The 18,382-nt window shown below is 37.4% G+C and overlaps 1 protein-coding gene across 3 annotated transcripts in view; it reads right to left on the bottom strand.

Moving 5' to 3' along the window:
* The window catches only part of Cenpi (centromere protein I), a 147,546-nt gene that overhangs the window by 57,694 nt on the left and 71,470 nt on the right, over nucleotides 1–18,382 (bottom strand). For all 3 annotated transcript variants that reach the window (XM_063246180.1, XM_063246181.1, XM_063246179.1), the window contains exons 7-8: nucleotides 10,497–10,546; nucleotides 10,161–10,207 (exon numbers count right to left, since the gene is read on the bottom strand). In XM_063246180.1, the coding sequence (XP_063102250.1) occupies nucleotides 10,161–10,207; nucleotides 10,497–10,546 (97 nt within the window). The remainder of the gene's footprint in view (nucleotides 1–10,160; nucleotides 10,208–10,496; nucleotides 10,547–18,382) is intronic.

Genomic DNA, 18,382 nt, shown 5'->3' with positions numbered 1-18,382 from the left:
ATCAACTGAGAATCTTAAAATTAATATGCAATAGTCGAACAGCTTCCTACAACTAGGCAAGTCTTAAGGAAAACACTAACTTCAAAATGAAGTCATTACTTCTAGATATGTTTGATATAGCTGACTATCCAGAGAAAGCATACTGCTGAAATGAATTCCAAGACAGCAACCACATTGTTTCATTAGATTAAAATTCTGTTGACTTTAATACTATACAAATAAGGAAGAAAACAATGCTTACAAATAGAGTATAGTATGCATAGTTTAATGACATAGATATGTTATGAAAAATGCATTGTTAGGTGACTTTGCCATTGTGTGAACATCATGGAATATGCATATACAAACCTAGATGGCATATCCTTCTATGCATAGAGGCTGTCTGAAACATACTGCCCACTGTTAACTAAAAAGTTGTCTGTGCATGACTATTCCTACTTTATAGCAGCTTCTTAAATTTTAATGTTTTTATTTTTGTTAACACATATACATACTGAGTTCAGTATGATACTTACATACGAGCATACACTCTGCATTGATTAAATCTAATCTCCCTTTATCCACTCCCTGCCATATCTTTCCCAATCTTTATTATTCAGTATTCCATATTCGGTTTACATTTTTTAACTTTCACATTTAACAATATGTGGTACTTGTCATACTGGTTGATACACTGTGTTAACTTGAGAAATCTAGAAGTTTACCTAAGTAACTCAGCAGTTCTATATCCTAGGGTATAAAGGACATACCCATACTGCTCTAGGATACTGTTCGTGGTGTAAACTTGAGAAGGTCAGAAGTTTAACTGATTCAGCAGGCAGTCATGGTCCTCAGTTTGTAAACATCCTTAAAGTATGCATGAGGAGGGCACAGAAATGATGCTATACCCACAAAGGTGGGTAACCTGCATACAATATAAAGGGAGAAAAAAGAGGCTTGCTCTTCTGCTTTTTGCTCTTGTTGCTTTTGCTGTCTTCTGTCACCTTGAACTGTTGCCCTTCACCATGCCATCTTGCCTTGGAGTCAGCTGATTACAGACTGAAACCTCCACAAACTGTAAGCTAAATAAACCTTTCCTTCCTTAATTTTTGGTGTTGTGTATACTGTCTCAGCAACAAGAGAAAAGTAACCAAGACATTGTCTTTTTGTGTATCACTTACCTCACAACACAATATTCTCTAGTTTTGTCTATTTTGCTGCAAATGACAGCATTACATTATGTTTCATGGTTTATATACCGTATTTTCTTTATTCATCCATTGATAAGTACCAAGGCTGATTTCATGTCTTGTCTTATATTATGATGCTACAATAAACATGGGTGTGCAGATGTCTACTTATTGGGCTGATTTCATTTCCTTTGGATATGCTGTATGCCCAAAAGTGGGATAGCTGGATCAGATAGCAGTTCTACATTTAGTTTTTTAAAGAACTTCCAAACAAAATAAAACAGAATAAAGCCAATCAAAACAAACAGTGAAAGTGATACAGGACTTCAAAACAGGGTAATAGGAAATCGACGGTAATAGGAAATAGGCTACCATAATAGAACTTCCATATTGTTTTCCATAATGGCTATGCCAATTTACATTCTTACCAACAGCATTTTCTACAAGTCTCTACAACTGTGTTATTTTGGGGATTTTTAAAATAATAGTCATTTTAACTGGGATAAGATGATACTTCACTGTAGTTTTGATTTCTATTTCAGATAGCTAACGTTATTTAACATTTTTCACATATTTGTTGGCCATTTACAATTGAAACTAAACTTATTAAAACAAAACCAAAATGACAGTTGTGATCTTGAAAATATCTGCTGAGTCAAGGCTACAAAGAAATTGCAGACTGCAACCAGAGAAACTGAGAGTCAGCAACACATACCCACCCACAGACAAACCTTTCCCCCATCATGCTCCCAAACACAAAACACTGTATTACTGCCACATCTTACCTACTACCAATCACTTAGTGTCAGCAAGGAAAGCTGAAAACTCTGAGGAAAGAGGGGCTGAACATCAAAATTGTGGGTGGTGCCAAGCCACTAGAATGGAGCCACAGACCCCATCCCTGGAAACACAGGAAAGGGGATAGACTCAATGACGACAGACCAGAGTGCGCAATTCCCTACTGTTTCCCCAAACAATGGAAAGAGCGAGGACAGTGAAATCCTGCCCACTGTCCCATGTGGGCAAAGGAGGCTGTCTGCCATGCCTAGAGATTGCACCAGGTTTCATACATTGGCAAGATGAGTTCTTGAGCCATGAACAAGAAACAGTTACCCTTGAAAGTGAAGGAACAGAAATAATTGCCTGGGGCAGAGAGCTTCTGGTGATATACTGGACAGAAGGTGCCTAGTGGGAGTCTATGAAGATTTATCTTGCAGGTAGGGGAGGAGAAGTGGGAGGACAGGTGCTGTGCAAACTGTATAATTTCCTGTTCTTCCCAAATTAGTTGAGGTGGTCAGATCCTAGGAAAGAGACAAGGTCTACAGTTGGCCATACCCCGAAACATGGCTTGAAACTAGAGACAAGTCCACAAAGACTGACAAAAACCTCACCATACCTAGGCAGGCAGTTAAGCACATCACAGAGAGGAAACCACCTTGGCTGCCAGCAATCTGACTATAATTACAGCATGAAGGTTGTAATTTAGACACTCGTTATATGCAACTGTGTCCAATCCAACTGAACTGAATAGGTCAACTGGTGGACAATATTTCTTGACAAATAAAACCAAAATCACAGCACTGGAAACCAGAACCTAACTCAACAGATCTTCATGTCAACAATAGTCTCTTCACTCTATTTGACTTCAACCTTTAGCCCAAACCAAACCAAATCAAATCATATCATGAAAATCCAAGGCAACAATTGAGAAAATTCCTTTAAAGACATCCAATTCTCCCAGCGCAGATCCAAGGGGCACCAATTTAGTGTCAAACACAAAATAGCCAAGCTTTACAAAATGTTAAAAGAGGAAGCAAAGAAACATGACAAGTCCAAGGTTAACCTAACTAAACAGGTCAGTGAAATTAACAAACAAACTGACCAATGAACTTATACAAAAGTCAAATAAAAATGGAAGCGCTAACTAAAACCATCTAAAACATGATTAATAAGTTTCCAATAAAAAGGTACCAAACAGAAATTCTGTAGATAAAAAAATTCTATTGAAAACATGAACACCAGAAATAACTAATATAAGGAGAAAGAATCAAAACTTGAGGACAGATAAGTAGAACATGATCTACTCAGAAAAACCTTAAAAGGAAGGAGAAAAGGAAATTGATCCAATAGTTACTAGATGACACTAAGAAGACTAATCTACGACAAGCTTGAGTTAGAGAAAAATTAGAGGGTAGCATCCATGGACTAAAAAATCTCTACAGAAGTAACAGCAGAAAATGTTCCAAGTATGGGGAAATAACTCAACATATAGAACCCAAATAATTACAAGGACTTACGTACATCCTCATGACACATCATAATCAGAATCCCAGAAGTCCAACACAAGGACAAAATCTTAAAATATATGAGAGAAAACCAATAAATCCCTTATAAAGAACAACCCTTGGGGATTGCAGCAGATTTGAAAACTTAAACTTTAACAGCCTAGATCACCTGTAGTGAAGTGTTTCAAGCCCCAAAAGAAAATGTTCAACCTAGACTATTATACCTTTGAGACTCTGAAAACTGATGGAGAAATAAGGATAATCTACAACACAGAACACCTTCAGAAATTATAACAACCAAATGAACACTCCAAATTAGTTTCAAGAATATCCTAGACAGAGACAATAATGTCAAGAATGCAAAAAAGACAGATAGAATGAATACACTAAGTAGGGTAAGCAGATAAACAATAAAGGAATCAAAAACTGGAAAATATTACAAGGATAATAAGAATAATTTTCAGAAATAACTGTGTATATGGCCTCAACTTGCTAATTATTATTATTCTTTTGAAGACAGACTTGCTACAGAGTTCAGAGTAGCCTCAAATTCACTATGTAGCTCAGGGTGGCTTTAAACTCACAGTGATCCTCCTGCCTCAACCTTCTGAGTACTGAGATTATAGGTGGGCATCATCATACCCAGTTCAACTTCCTAATTAAAAGACACTGATTGGAAGACTCAATCAAATAACAAAACCCAATGGTTAGGTGCATCCAAAAGACATCTAATTTAATCTAATCCAAAAATAAATTCATATATTAAAAAACCGAAGGAGGAAAAACAATATTCCATGCATCGAGACTCTAAAAGCAAGCTGTGGTAGCAATCTTATTCTCAGACAAAATGGACTTCAAGTTAAAAATGATTAGAAGAGACAAAAAAGATCACTACATATTAGTTGAGAAAACAATTCAATAAGAAAACATAAAAACAGTAAATATACATGCACCAGATAAAGCACATCTAACTTCGTAAAACAAACACTAGTACAAAAATTAAATAAACATGAATACAATCATAGTAGGGGACCTCAATAGCCAACTTTCACAAATAGTTCAAAAAGATCTTTTCTAATGCTTAAATCCTAGTGTGTCAGTAGCAAGGTTTATTTCCTGTGTTAATTAACTTTATGTGTTGATATTTTCGGTTCATGGGGTACTCTGATAATTGGTCAAACATTATTCTGAGTGCTTATTTTAGTTTTCTCATTGCTGAGACCAAAAACCCAACACTCGAAGTTAAAGGAAGAAAGTTTTATTTAGATCATAGTTTATGGAGGTTTCAGTGCATAACATACTAGCTCCAAGGCAAGATGGCACATGCCAGAGGTGCAACAGTATATGATGGCAGAAGACAGCAAAAGCAACAAGAGAGTAAGACAAGCCTCTTTCTGGCCCTTATATGTACCGAGTCTATGGGAATTATGGCATTGCTAATCCAGTCATGGATCGATCCAGCAATCACCCATCCTTAACTGCAGTACTGAATTATGAGTTAGTCACATTCCAGATTCAGTCACCTCTGAAAAAGACTCTGACTACATGAGATTTTCAGGGGACATCAAGGCACAAACCATAACAGTATTTCTTTAAGTGTATTAGATGAGATTAACATTATCTATGTATACTTTGAGTAAAACAGGTTGGCCTCTATGACATAGGAAAGTTTCATCCAATCAACATAAGTTCTAAACAAAACAAAAAGAATAGCCTGCCTAAAGAAGAGTCTCCTCCAGCAGTCTACAGGCTTTACATGGAACAATAGCTCTCCATGGTTCAACAGCAGACTGACTTTGGACTCAAACTGAAACATCATCTTTCCAGACTAAGGGCCTCTGTAACTGCATGAAGCAATGTCTTATAGTTCACCTGTATACATATACACACATATGCTATTGGTTCACTTTCTCTGGAGAGTCTTGAAACCTTATAGACAGGGATAGGAGAATTCTCTGAAAAAACTGACAGTCATCTAGGAGATTCCCCAACAACACATCAAGACTCTACAATGAAAAGGTCTTGCTCATGCATGCAAGCTTTGAATTATTATTTTAGTGCCCACAGACAAGCTCATGCCTAGTAGAGGGAGAATCACAAAAATCATCCTTGCCAACCCTTAGTATGATACCCTATGCCACTGTCTTGTTATAAAGATTATTTTCAAGAGCCCAGCATATGAGATGCAATAACATGCCTGGTTCACTTCTTACCAAAACTCATACCTATGATCAGAAAGACAGTTTCTATGTTTTTGTTTCCTTCATAGATCACTGAGAGTCACATATGGAGATATGATAAAATCTTTGGCGAGTACCAAAAATTTCATATCCAGAACATTGCTTGCACAGCCTCTTACTGTTATATAGGTTAGGTTACATAACAACATGCATAATTTTGGTTTCATATTGTTGAAAACTGCCCCAAACTAAGCTAATCAAAGTAATATCAAATGCACCTCTATAAATAGGTGTTAATTAAGAGTAAAAAATTCAGTAATGTACTAAATAGAATGTTAGCAATGAAACCATGGATTTAATGTTTGAGTTTAATATTATTAGGCAAAAACCTCCTACATAATTTTTAAATTGAATATAAACAATTTTTCAGTGAATACAAGCTATCACAATTTTATAATAAAATATTATTTCTACTGATATATTTTGCTATATGAGAAAACATACATCTTTTCACAATTTGTACTAATGTGAAATCAAATTCAATTTATACAATATTACCACAGAGAACAAAGAGAAGATAACATACCCAGGGAACCAAGACAGGAAGCTATATAACAACAGCATTAACTGAACTATATATACTGAAAGGAAACCTCACAATACAGGAGCATAAATATGTTGTGTGTGTGTCTTTCTCTCAAAATGAAGTGAATGCCTTTAGATAGGCCAGATGGTTTTAGTTAGGCATGGATACTACTTCAAATTGTTTTATATCTAAAACTGCATAGATTTCTGTTATCCGGGAGGAATAGTGGAAATAACAATGTAAACGAGCTGGAAGGGGGAGGAGGAGCAAAGATGGCAGATAGATAACAACTGGCTACAGAAGCTCCCTGAGATAGGCAACTTAGGATTCAATATAATACAGAGTGGGGAGTCCCAAACAGAGGGAGATAAATTCTCTGGTCCCAACTTACTGACCACCCGAGGTCCCACCACAACTGGCTGACACTGTGACTTGCCAGGGTCCCAGTGCGACTTGTCAAGGTCCCGCCATGACTTGCCAGGGTCCCACCACAACTTGCCAAGCCATCCAGAGTCCTGCCGCTTTGACTACTGGAGGCGCAGTTACATTGAGTTCAGGGGTCGGTGAGCCAAACGGAGAGCTGAGTTGGTGGGGAGCCTACATTGGCCTGTGGTGAGTGACAGGAGTGGAGCCATTCCATAGACAGGGGGCTCCGGTGGATAACATTCTGGGACTGGGTAGGATTGACAAGTAAAACAGGCAGCAGTGACTTCAGTCAATTGTTCCTTTCCCAAACGGGATTGGTGGAGTGAGCCAGGCCTGAGTCATGTGACCCGGTTGAGACCCAATAGGTTATTCGAGGTCAAGTCCCTGCAGCGGTGGCACACACGAACCACACTGGCCCAGTGGGGCCTCGGAGGTTTCGATGCTCCAGAGGGGAGGCGGCACAAAGCAATACAGTAGTGCAGGCCACAGCAGCTTGACTGATCTGGAGGGGAGGGGTCAGCATACAGTGTCACTGCCTGCAACTCACTAGCACACTGCAGTGTGCAAGGGTCATCTAGCCAGTGTGCTTCAAAAAAACTGTAACCAACAAAGAAAGAAACTGGGGCCTCCTGGAAGAAGCAAACAAGATGGGAAGAGGAAGCAACAACAAAAAGTCCCCAGGTCCCAACCCTGAGAACACTGACCCAGGACAGGTAAATACAAAGGAGAACGAGAACAGCAAACATGCAATATCAGACACAGCACCAGTGGAGAAAAAGGGATATATCCTGGACCTCATAGACGAGTTCAAAAGTGAAATACATAGCCAAATAAAGCAACATATAAGAAGATTAATAAAAGAGATACTAAGCACTCCTCAAGGAGACATAAACGGAAGAAGGGAGGAACTCAAACACAGGAGAAAACCATTTGGTGAAGAATATAAAATAATATAGAATACATGTAGCAGATTCAAAGAGATAACCAGGAAATTAAAAACTATGGAAAGATGGCAAATCAGCTTGAAAGAAACTAAGGATAGATTATCCAAACTGGAGGACAATTTTGCAATGTGGGATTATGAAAGGGAAAACTTTTTAAAAATAATAAGGAAACAAGCAGTAACAATACAAAGGCTAGAAGACAACAAAAGGATCTATAACTTGAGAATAAAGGATGTAAATGAAGAAGCAGGGGTACAAGCAAAGGAACTACAAAGTTTATTCACAAAAATAGTTAAGGAAAACTTCCCAAACATAGGAAAAGGAAATGATATTCTGATATATGAGGCATACAGAACTCCAGCCACCTACAACCAAAACAGAGCTACACCCAGGCATATAATAATCAAGATCCCAGAAATTCAGTACAAGAACAGAATATTACAGGCTGTTAGAGACAAGAAACAGATCACCTACAGAGGAAGGCCCATCAGAATAATGGCAGTCTCGACACAAACCATCAAGTCAAGAAGAGCTCGGAGTGAAATATTCCAAGCCCTGAAAGAAAATAATCTCCAGTCCAGATTGTTATACCCTGCTAAATTGTCTCTAGAAATTAATGGAGAAACAAGATGTTTCCAAGACAAAGAGGAACTTGGGAAATTCGCAACCACAAATCCAACTCTACAGAGAATACAATAGGGCATTGTAGAGAGAGAGAAAAGTACTAGGATTCCAAGAACAATGGCAGAGAGGCCTCAATGAATGGAGCAGAAAACAGAATGAAGAAGATAAGCAGACAACTGAGGGCAAAAAAGGAGCATAACAGAAACGAGGCAGAGAAGATTTATTCAAAACTGATATGACTGATAGTATCAAGTCTGAGAGTATAGGCAACTACACTGAAGATGACAAGACTTTTCGATACACATTCTGGTTTGATAACTGTCGGTTTTTGAAGTTCTATACTATATACAAAGTTGTGTTTTTATTAATGTTATGTACTGATATATTCAATTATACTATGTCTGATGATATAGCCAATTCTATTGACAATAACAAGAGACAACATGGAAACCATGGTAGAACTCTTTGTACAATGGTCTCATATGTTTATTTCGTTTCATGTGTTTATAGGAATATGTTTTATTTTGCCTTGCTTTGTTTTGTTTCTCCTTCTAATATAGAAAGGACAGAAATACATGTTAAGACTCATGCATATGTAGAATCTATAAACAGTTTATAAGAACTGATCATATTGAAGAAATTGCTGATTCTGGAGTGTCATAATGTGAAACACAACAACAGTATTATTCTATGTTCAGAGTGATATTAGCCTGCTTGGGTTTATTCAATCTCAACATAATTGAAGATATGGATAACTGCATGTATGTTTAAGTGTATAGGACTGATAACCGTATTTTTGTTGGACAGCTGAACAGAACTGGGTGCAATCTCACTGCTTGAATGAATCCCCACTTTATAAGCTCCACTTTAGTATTTTGAATAACTATTTGTAAGAAGACAATCTGTAATCATCAACCAGTGATCTCTTACTGTTTTCTTTTTTTCTTTGAAATTATGTATTATTTCTACCCGTTTTCTGTTTTTAGTCATTCTTTAAATTAAATAAAAAAAAGACACTACATTACCCAGTGCTGATCACGGAGTGTCATGATGTGAAATCCAGCAATACTATTATTCTTTGTTCAGAATGATTTTAACCTGCTTTAGTTTGTTTAATCTAAACATAAATGAATATATGGATAACTGCATGCATGTTTAAGTGTATAGGATTGACAACCAACTAAGTTTTGTTGGACAGTTGAATAGAACTGTTTGCAGCCTTGCTGTTTGAATTCCTACTTTACGTGTTCCATTTTTGTATCCTGAACAACTATTTGTAAAACGACAATATGCAAATGTCAACCAGTGATTTCTTATTGTTTATTTTTTTCTCTGAACCTATGTATTATTTCTACCTATTTTCTGTTTTGTTTAGTCTTTAAATAAAAAAAGAGCTGTAAGGACAAGTGATAATGTTCAGAGAGTATACTAAACTCTAAGTATCTATAAGAAAATGTCTGGAAATATTTTCCTAGATGCATGCACCAAAACTATAAACTCCCAAAATAATTTCCTCTCACTCCTTAATACTGTTCTAGCCATAATAACCCAGTTCTTTAAAAAGGGTTTGTTGCGTGACATCTATGTGTCTTTGCTCACACTGTTCCATCAGAAATATCTTTCTATTCTTGCCCTACTTAAATCCTATTCATCTCAATTGCTTATTGTCCAATGTGACTGTTTTTCCTGTGAGGGAGGTGAGTGGGTAGTATATTTGTTTTTTTGTGGTCTTTGGGATGAAAACAGGGACTCGTGCAACCCAAGTAAATCCTTTATCACTAAACCATAACCCTGAACCTGACTGTGATTTTGACTGATATCTCCAGAAAATAACTTTCTTAAAGATAAATAACTTATTTGATTTTGTATTTCCAAAGCCTCAATCAATACCTGGCAGATAGTAAAACTAACTGGCTTGACTAATCTTACGTCTTTTCAGTACTCACCATTTTGGCCTGAAGTTTAAGCAATTTTCTTGCATGAAAAGGTTTGACTAGGAAAAGCAAAGAAAAAAGGTTCTATGCATTTGGTTTAGAAAAGGAAGAAATGAATTATATTTAACCATCTTTACTTCATATATTTTCTTGTAATACGTAAGAAAATAAACACCCTATTCTGCTGAACAATTAAGCAGATGCTCTTAAATAAAAGTATGAGAAAGCAATGCACATAAAATGAGTACTATTATATGAGTAATACTGATAGTTATTTTAACTTTATAAATTACAAAACAAATACTAATTCAACAGTGAATGTAACACAACTGGAATGAAAATACTTACCATTGTCTTTTTTTGGTGAGTAAATACAACAAGTGGCACACACAAGGGCACTGAAAAAATAAAAAAAATAAGAGAAGAAATGACAATGTATCTTGAACAAAGCAGTAATGCAGTTACCTCAAATATCAATGTTATGTAAAGTAAAAGTTTCAAGAAGGTTTTATAAAGCTTTTCTTTTTTATACTACATTCCTTAGCCAAAATTATTGAGACCAGAAGTGGTAAGTTTTGCTTTCTTCAGATTCCAGAATATTTGCATAAACATAATGAGATATCTTGGGAAGAAGACCAAAGTCTAAAAACAAATTCATTTTTGTTTTACATAAACCATACACATAGTTTGAAACTATTTTTATTCAATATTTTTTAGTTTGTCTATTATGATTTTAATTTGTCACATGAAGTGAGGCATGGAACTGTCCACTTTAAGATAGAAACTTAACCCGTTGGGCGAGGTGGCTGAAGCCTGTAATCCCAGCACTCGGGAGGCTGAGGCAGGAGGATCGTTGTGAGTTCGAGACCAGCCTGGGCTGCAAAGTGTCCTCAAGGCCAGCCTGAACTATGTAGCAAGACCCTGTCTCAAAAAGACAAAAAAAAAGAAACTTAAAATACTTTCTAGAATTTTTCACTTAAAGCATTTTTGTCTGTCTTCAAAACTATCATTGTCAATGATGCCTATATTTCAATGAGCAGAGACACAATAAACTTTTATTTATTTATTTTTTTGTGGGCTGAGGATCAAACTCAGGGACTCATGCATGCTGAGTAAATGCATAACTCCAATTCAGATACACCATTATTTAATTAAAAGCTTAAGCTTCAGTTTAGCAAATAATATACCTACTTGGTAAATTTGTTATTTAAATCACAGAATGATTTTTTGAGGAATCTCTATACTGATTTCCACTGTGGTTATTACCAATTTATACTCCCACTAAAAGTGGGAAAGATGCCATTTTCATCGCAGCCTCACCAGCATTTGTTATTGGTTGATTCCTTGATGATAACCATTCTTTCTGGAGTGACATGTAATCTCAGTGTTGTTTTAATTTGGAATTACTGAATGACCAGTGATGTTGAACAGTTTTTCACATATTTATTTGCACTTCTTTGAGAGGTATCTATTCATTTCAGATGCCAATTTTTGCATTAGGTCTTTAAATTTGGGGAAATCTGATGTTTTGAGTTCTTTATATAGTCTAGATACTAGTTCTTTGTCTGAAGAATAGCTGGTAAAAAAAATTTCCCACTCTGTGGGTTATGTCTTCACTGTGTTAGTGGTTTCTTCATGTGCAAAAGCTTTTCAATATGATGAGATCCTAGTTGTTGATTCTTTATAATATATATTGCTTGTGCAATCAGGGTGCTATAGTCAGGGGTTACAAGGGAAAAGATTTAATACAGGATGTGTAGTTTATAGATTTTATAATATTCACCTAAAAAGTCAAATGCAAGAGTGTGGGAGATCTGTCTGTACACTAAAGACCCAAAGAATCCAGCTGAGGGTGTGGATATCATGGCAATGTCCTGCATTGATCCAGCTGAAGACCTGGAGCCCATGGCAATGTCCTCCACAAGTCTGACTAGAGACCTAGAGCCCACAACAATGTCTCATGCAAGCCTGGATCAGTGCTCTACACTGGGAAGGCCCAAAGTTCAGTGGTGGAAGCCAGAAAGTCTGCACCAGTGGGATGAAGGATCTGTGTCAGCAGGTTGAGGGATCTGCACTAGAGCCAGGAAGTGATGCTCAAAGTAAGCACTAGAGGTCCCCCCAAAAAGAATTTCAGCCATCCTGAGCAACAGTGAGAACATGAGCTCCTTTGACAATGAGAACAGCTAGTTCGTATCAGGAAAACCAGCGTGACTCTCCTGGAGAATCAACAGCATGTCATCTTTCTCTCTAGTTCATGTTTTACGATGTTGGCAACAGTCCTCAGGTGGGCCATTCACGCACACAACACGCTGATGCATTTTAGCTGTGTGTCACAAGTTGATCATTAGTTAATCCACCACACAGTTTTGTTCAGAAACCTACACCTATGCCTTCAAGAGTTTTACCTATTTTATCTTCCAGCAGACTAAATATTTGTTTTAATATTTAGATCTTTGATCCATTTTGATTTTAATTTAGTACATGATAAGAGATATGGTAGGTTTAATCTTTTGCATGTGGAAAGCCAGTTTCCCCAGCACCACTTATTAAGAGGCTATCTTTCTTCCATTGAATGTACTGAGTACCTTTGTCAAAGATAATGTGGCTGAGTATATTTGGAGTTGTTTCTGGATCTTCTGTTCTGTTCTGCTGATCACAGTCTATGTGCTTTATTTTGTTTTGTTTTGTCTTGATGGCCAGTGTCATTTTGTTCTTATCAATGGTAGCTTTATAGTATAATTCAAAATTGGGGATTGTGATGCTCCCTGCCTTGCCTTTGTTGCCCAAAATTGCTTTTGCAATTTTAGGTCTCTTCTGGTTCTAAAGCAATTTTAGGACTTTTTTGTAGTTCTGCAAGGTATGTTACTGATATTCTGACTGGCACTGCATTAAATCTGTACAACAATTCTATTTGACCCAGCTATTCCCATTCTGGGTATCTATCTTGGTATCATCCCAAAAGAGTTGAAAGCATCTTACCACAGCAATACATGCACACCCATGTTTATAGTAGCATAATTTGTAATAGTTAAAACTTGGAGATAGCTCAGATGCTCATCAATAAGTGAATAGACAAAGAAAATATGGTTTTTGCACACAATGCAGTACTACTTGGCCATAAAGGATAAACTCGAGACATTTTAGGTATACAGATGCACCTTGAGGACATCTAAGTGAAATAATTCAAACATGCATGTTTAAATACCACATTATTTCTCTGGTGTGATCACACTAAGAGGGTAAATAAGGACCAAAATCAATGACAGATATTGGGAAGTTGAAGGAAAATGTTCAAATGAGAAGGGCAACAAGGAAGTGGGGGAGGGAAATGGAAGTGGCAAAAAAGAAAGGAAAAATGGAAACAAAACTTTTGTAAATAAGGAAAAGAAGAAGAGTTGAAGTGAGGGGAGGAAAATAGAGAGAAAGGAAGTATCAAGATGTATTATGTACAAATACAAATTGTCTATGATGAATGTGTTCATTATATATATATATATATATATATATATATATATATATACATATATATATATATCAAAAGTATACCAATAAAATTAATCTTAAAAAATTACAGAATGATCAATTCTTTAATATTTCATTTGAGTGTCCATCCACTGAAATCTTTTATACGAAGGTTCAACACTCTATGGTTTACTTCTTTCTGTAAATAAAGTTTTATTTACAGAAATAAAGTTGATTTATATGTTGACTACAGTTGCCTTTGCTTGAGTCCAGGTGACCTCAGGACTTGGGGTAGAAACAGTAGGGCCTTCAACCTTAAAATATTTACTATGTAGCTGTTTAAGAAAAAGTCTGCCAACACTTGCAATAGATGACATAAAGCAGAAAAGTAAATTATTTAAAGGAAACAAATAAAAAAACCAAGGACTTTTTTGAACAATTTGAATTTTGGGGATGTCCACTTTCACTACTCCTGTTTAATATAGTACTTGAAACATTATCCAGAACAAGCAGGCAAAAGAAATTAAAGACATGGGGAAGAAAGAGGCAAAATGATCCTTATTTGCAGATGACATGATCCTTTACAAAGCAGATCCAAAAAAAAGCTCCAATGAAAGATTCCTAGAACTACTAAAAAATTTTGGCAGGTAGTAGAATACAAAAGCAAAAATCAATAGTGTTCTTATACGCCAGTAATAAACTCACAGAGAAAGAAATCAGAGGGTAGCTAGCAGCTCCTTCACTCTGAGTCAGACCCACTGTGCGACAAGAGCTGTTGAAACCTGGGGATGCACAGTCACAGTGACTGTGGTGGCTGGTAAGCCTGAAGGCCTCTGCAAAGACACAGTGGTAGAGGGGAGCAACACACATGGAGAACTGCACTGGCTGGTGGTGAGTGCAGAAAACTCAGTCCTCCCCCTGGAGAGGGCGACTGGCTGGGAGGCATTTTGGAGTAGGGCAGGATAAGCCCAGAACCAAAACTGCAGCCAACTTCCTCCAGCAGCTCTTAGCTGGGAGCAGACTGGCAAAAACTGCTTGTACTAAGTCCTGCCCCTGTGCACGTGCCAACAGCCATTGTAACATTGTAACAGCCATTGTAGAGGTTTCCCTAAATCTATCCCCAACCAGCTCTGCCCTTGCACACACTTTATGTGGTAGGGCTCCCTGCTGTTAAGTAGCTGGGAGCTAATCGGCCTGCCCCCACTCCTGCTTGCACTCCACCAGCCACCAGTGAGTGAAAGCAGGCTTGGAAAAGCAGCAGACAGCCCTACACCAGCACACCCAATGGTCACCATCAGATATCCCTAGTCAGCACTGGCTAGAAAAATTAAAGAGTCTTGCTTCAAAGAAATTGTAGCCAACATAGGAAGTGTGGGGGACCCTACTACCCATGTGTCCAGAAGAAACCAGGAACATGACAAGAGGAAGAAGTAAAAGGCAGTCTCTGGCCTCCAACCCAAGCAGTTCTGGTCCAGGAGATGTAAACACTGAAGAGATCAGGAGTGGTACATCTGAAGTTTATGAAGTAATGGCAATTAATGTAAAGAAACAACTTCAACAGGCTACAAAAGAATTTACGACAGAAATACTATCTCAGGTAAAAAAAATGAGAAACATAATAAAAGAATTGTTACACACCTCTAAAGAACACATAGATGGAAGAATACAGGAGCATAGGAAAATGAGAGAAACCTTGAATGAATAATAAAAAAAGACTTAGAATACATGAAACAGATTCAAAAAGATATCCAGGAAATGAAAAACTCCATTGAAATCTGGCAAAAATGTTTGAAAAGAAACTAAAGATAGGCTTTCAAACCTCGAAGACAGGTTTGCAGCTTGCAATCCTGAAAGGAAAGATCTCTTAAAAATAACAAGGAACCAGGAAGTAACAATTCAGAGGCTACAGGATGACATGAAGAAGCATAGTTTAAGAAAAACAAATGTGAGTGAAAAAGGAGGGGTCAACACAAATAAAATACAAAGGCTATTTACAGAAATAATTCAGAAAACTTCCCAAGCATAGGAAAAGGAATTGATATTCAGATTAAGTGAGGCAAATGGAACTCTAGCCAGGTATAACCAAAATAAATCTACAACCAGACATATAATAACCAAAACCCCATAAATTCAACAGAATAACAATATTAAAAGCTGTTAGAGAAAAGAAACAGATCACCTTTAAAGAAAAACTCATCAGAATCATGACAGACTTATCAACACAAACCATCAAATCAAGAAGAGTTTGGTGTGGAATATTTTAAATCCTGAAAGAAAATAACGTCCAACCCATATTGATGTACCCTGCAAAACTATCTCTCAACATTAATGGAGAAACAAGATACTTCCATGAAAAAGAACAACTGAAGGAATTCATGACCACCAAATCAACCCTACAAAAAATACTGAAGGACATTATAGAGAGAGAGAAAAAAAAAGACCATGATTTCAGGAACAGTGGCAGAGGGGGCTTACTGAGCAGGGAAGACAGTGCAATGAAGGGAAAAAGTAGACAACAATGACAGGAAAATAGCATGGCAAAGATGAGGCAGAGAATGTTGGCCATAATCACTAATATAGATGACTTCAATTCACTAATAAAAAGAAACACAGGCAGAGTGGATCAGGAGACAGGGTCCATTAATATACTTTATACAAGAAACACATTTAACCCAAAAGGGAGTATATAGAATGAAAGTCAACGGTGAGAAAATGATGCTCTATGTGACAGGGAACTAGAAAAAAGAGGCAGTAGCTTGCCCATCAGCTGCAGCTGATTAGAAAGCCATGACACTTTTACGGAATGGAAAACTCCTCAGCTATAAATAAAGATAACGTTGAGGCTCTTGGAGGTAAATGGATACAACTTGAGATCATGCTCAGGAGTAAAAAGGTTCAGTCACATAGGTGAATAGTGGGTTGCCTCCCTAGTACAAAAATTAAAGGAGTTAGTAAGATCCAAAATGTGCAATATATTCTGTGAAAGTCAAATGGGAGAAATTGTGTAAAAAAAAGAAGGCAGTGGCCATTGTTAATCTATTATCGTGATTTGAAACCCATACTGTTTTCATTATTCTGTTTAGTTTGATTTTATTCTGTTTCCATTTGTCTAATCATATTATATTGGATGGCATGGATAGCTATCTCAAAGATAACAAAATATATTATGGTAACCAGTTTTGATTTCTTATTAGCTTGATTTGAAGCCCTGTATTGCATTCATAATTTTGTTTTGACTGATTTTATTCAATTGTTTCACTTGATTGTATCATGTCTGCTGGTATAAGCTACTTTGCAGACAGTAAAATACACTATGATAACCATTGTGCTTTTACTATTATCTTCTTTTCAAGTCCTATAATACTGTTCCCATTGTTTTGTTCCAATTGGTTTTATTCTGTACTATTTTGTTTGATTTTATTATGCCTCATGGTATGGACAGTTCTTTTGAAGATAACAAGAGTCATTATGGTAGGGAGTTCTGAGCAGGTAAGCTGGCGCCATAGGTTCCAGAGACTGAATTGCCTGGTGTGGGTGCCCCGTGCACTTTCCCCCAAGTCAAACTAGCATGGGACCCTCGCTCAGCCTGGACAGGGAACTTTGTGGCCTCCTAGTGCACTGCACCAACATGGCGGGTCCTGGCTGGGCCTGCAGCAGCCTCAGCATACCAGCAGTGCTTGGCCGACTCTGCCGTTCTGAGCAGGCAAGCGGGTGCCATTGGTTCCAGAGGCTGGGCAGCCTGGTATGGGTGCCCTGTGCAATTTCCTCCAAGTCCAACTAGTTTGGGACCCTTGCTCAGCTCACAGAGGGAACACTGTGGCTTCCCGATGTGCTGAGCCAGCACAGTGGGTCCTGGGAGGCCTAGGGCAGCCTTCCCACTCCCGGCTGTGGTTGGAGGACTCGGGAGTCATCAGTTCGGGGGGCTGGGCTTGGGCTGACCTGCCCCACCCCCAGAGACTCTCTCTCAATCAAGGGAGCTGGGAGATTAGAGTCCCAGGAGCTGAGGGAATAGAAGAGGACCTCCAACAGACCCTTGGGAAGCCTTGGAATAAAACTTAAATGACTTGAAACAAAGAAATATAGGAAACTGACAAAATGAAAAGACCAAAGTGAAATCTCAAACCTCCAGCTCATCCAAAGAAACCTTGGGAGCGAAGTACATAGAAGAAAATATATGCCATACACCTGAAATACTGCACATAATAGCAACTGAAATAAAGAAGCAACTCCGAGAAGCTTTAAAGGAATTGAAACTAGAAATACTTTCCCATGTAAAAGAAGAAATGATAAAAGAAATGAAGGAGATGCTGAACATATCTAAAGAAGACACAGAGAAAAAATTGGAGGAACTAAAAAAAAGATAGAATCCCTGGATGAGTAATATAAGAAACAAACAGAATACATAAAGCAGGTGCACAAAGATATACAGGAAATAAAAAATTCCATTGAAAGCTGTTAAAAAATGCCTCAATGAAAGTGAAGATAGAATTTCAGACCTCGAAGACAAGATTGCAACTAGTAAACAGGAAAGGAAAGATCTTTTAAAATAACAAGTAATCAGGAAATAACGATTCAACAACTGCAAGATGACGCAAAGAAAAAAACATAAGATTGATAGGGATTAACAAAAAAGAAGGGGACAACATACAGGATGTCAAGATGATATTTTGAGAATAGCTGAAAATTTCCCAAACATGAGACCGGAAACCAACATTAGGATCAGTGAAGCATATAGAACTACAAACAGTCATAACCAAAATAAAACTATACCC

This window comes from Cavia porcellus, unplaced genomic scaffold (genome assembly GCF_034190915.1).
Source record: "Cavia porcellus strain 051 isolate PalLab524CR breed Dunkin Hartley unplaced genomic scaffold, mCavPor4.1 scaffold_3, whole genome shotgun sequence".
In the NCBI taxonomy this organism is placed as follows: domain Eukaryota; kingdom Metazoa; phylum Chordata; class Mammalia; order Rodentia; family Caviidae; genus Cavia; species Cavia porcellus.
This window is presented reverse-complemented; position numbering and strand designations above follow the sequence as displayed.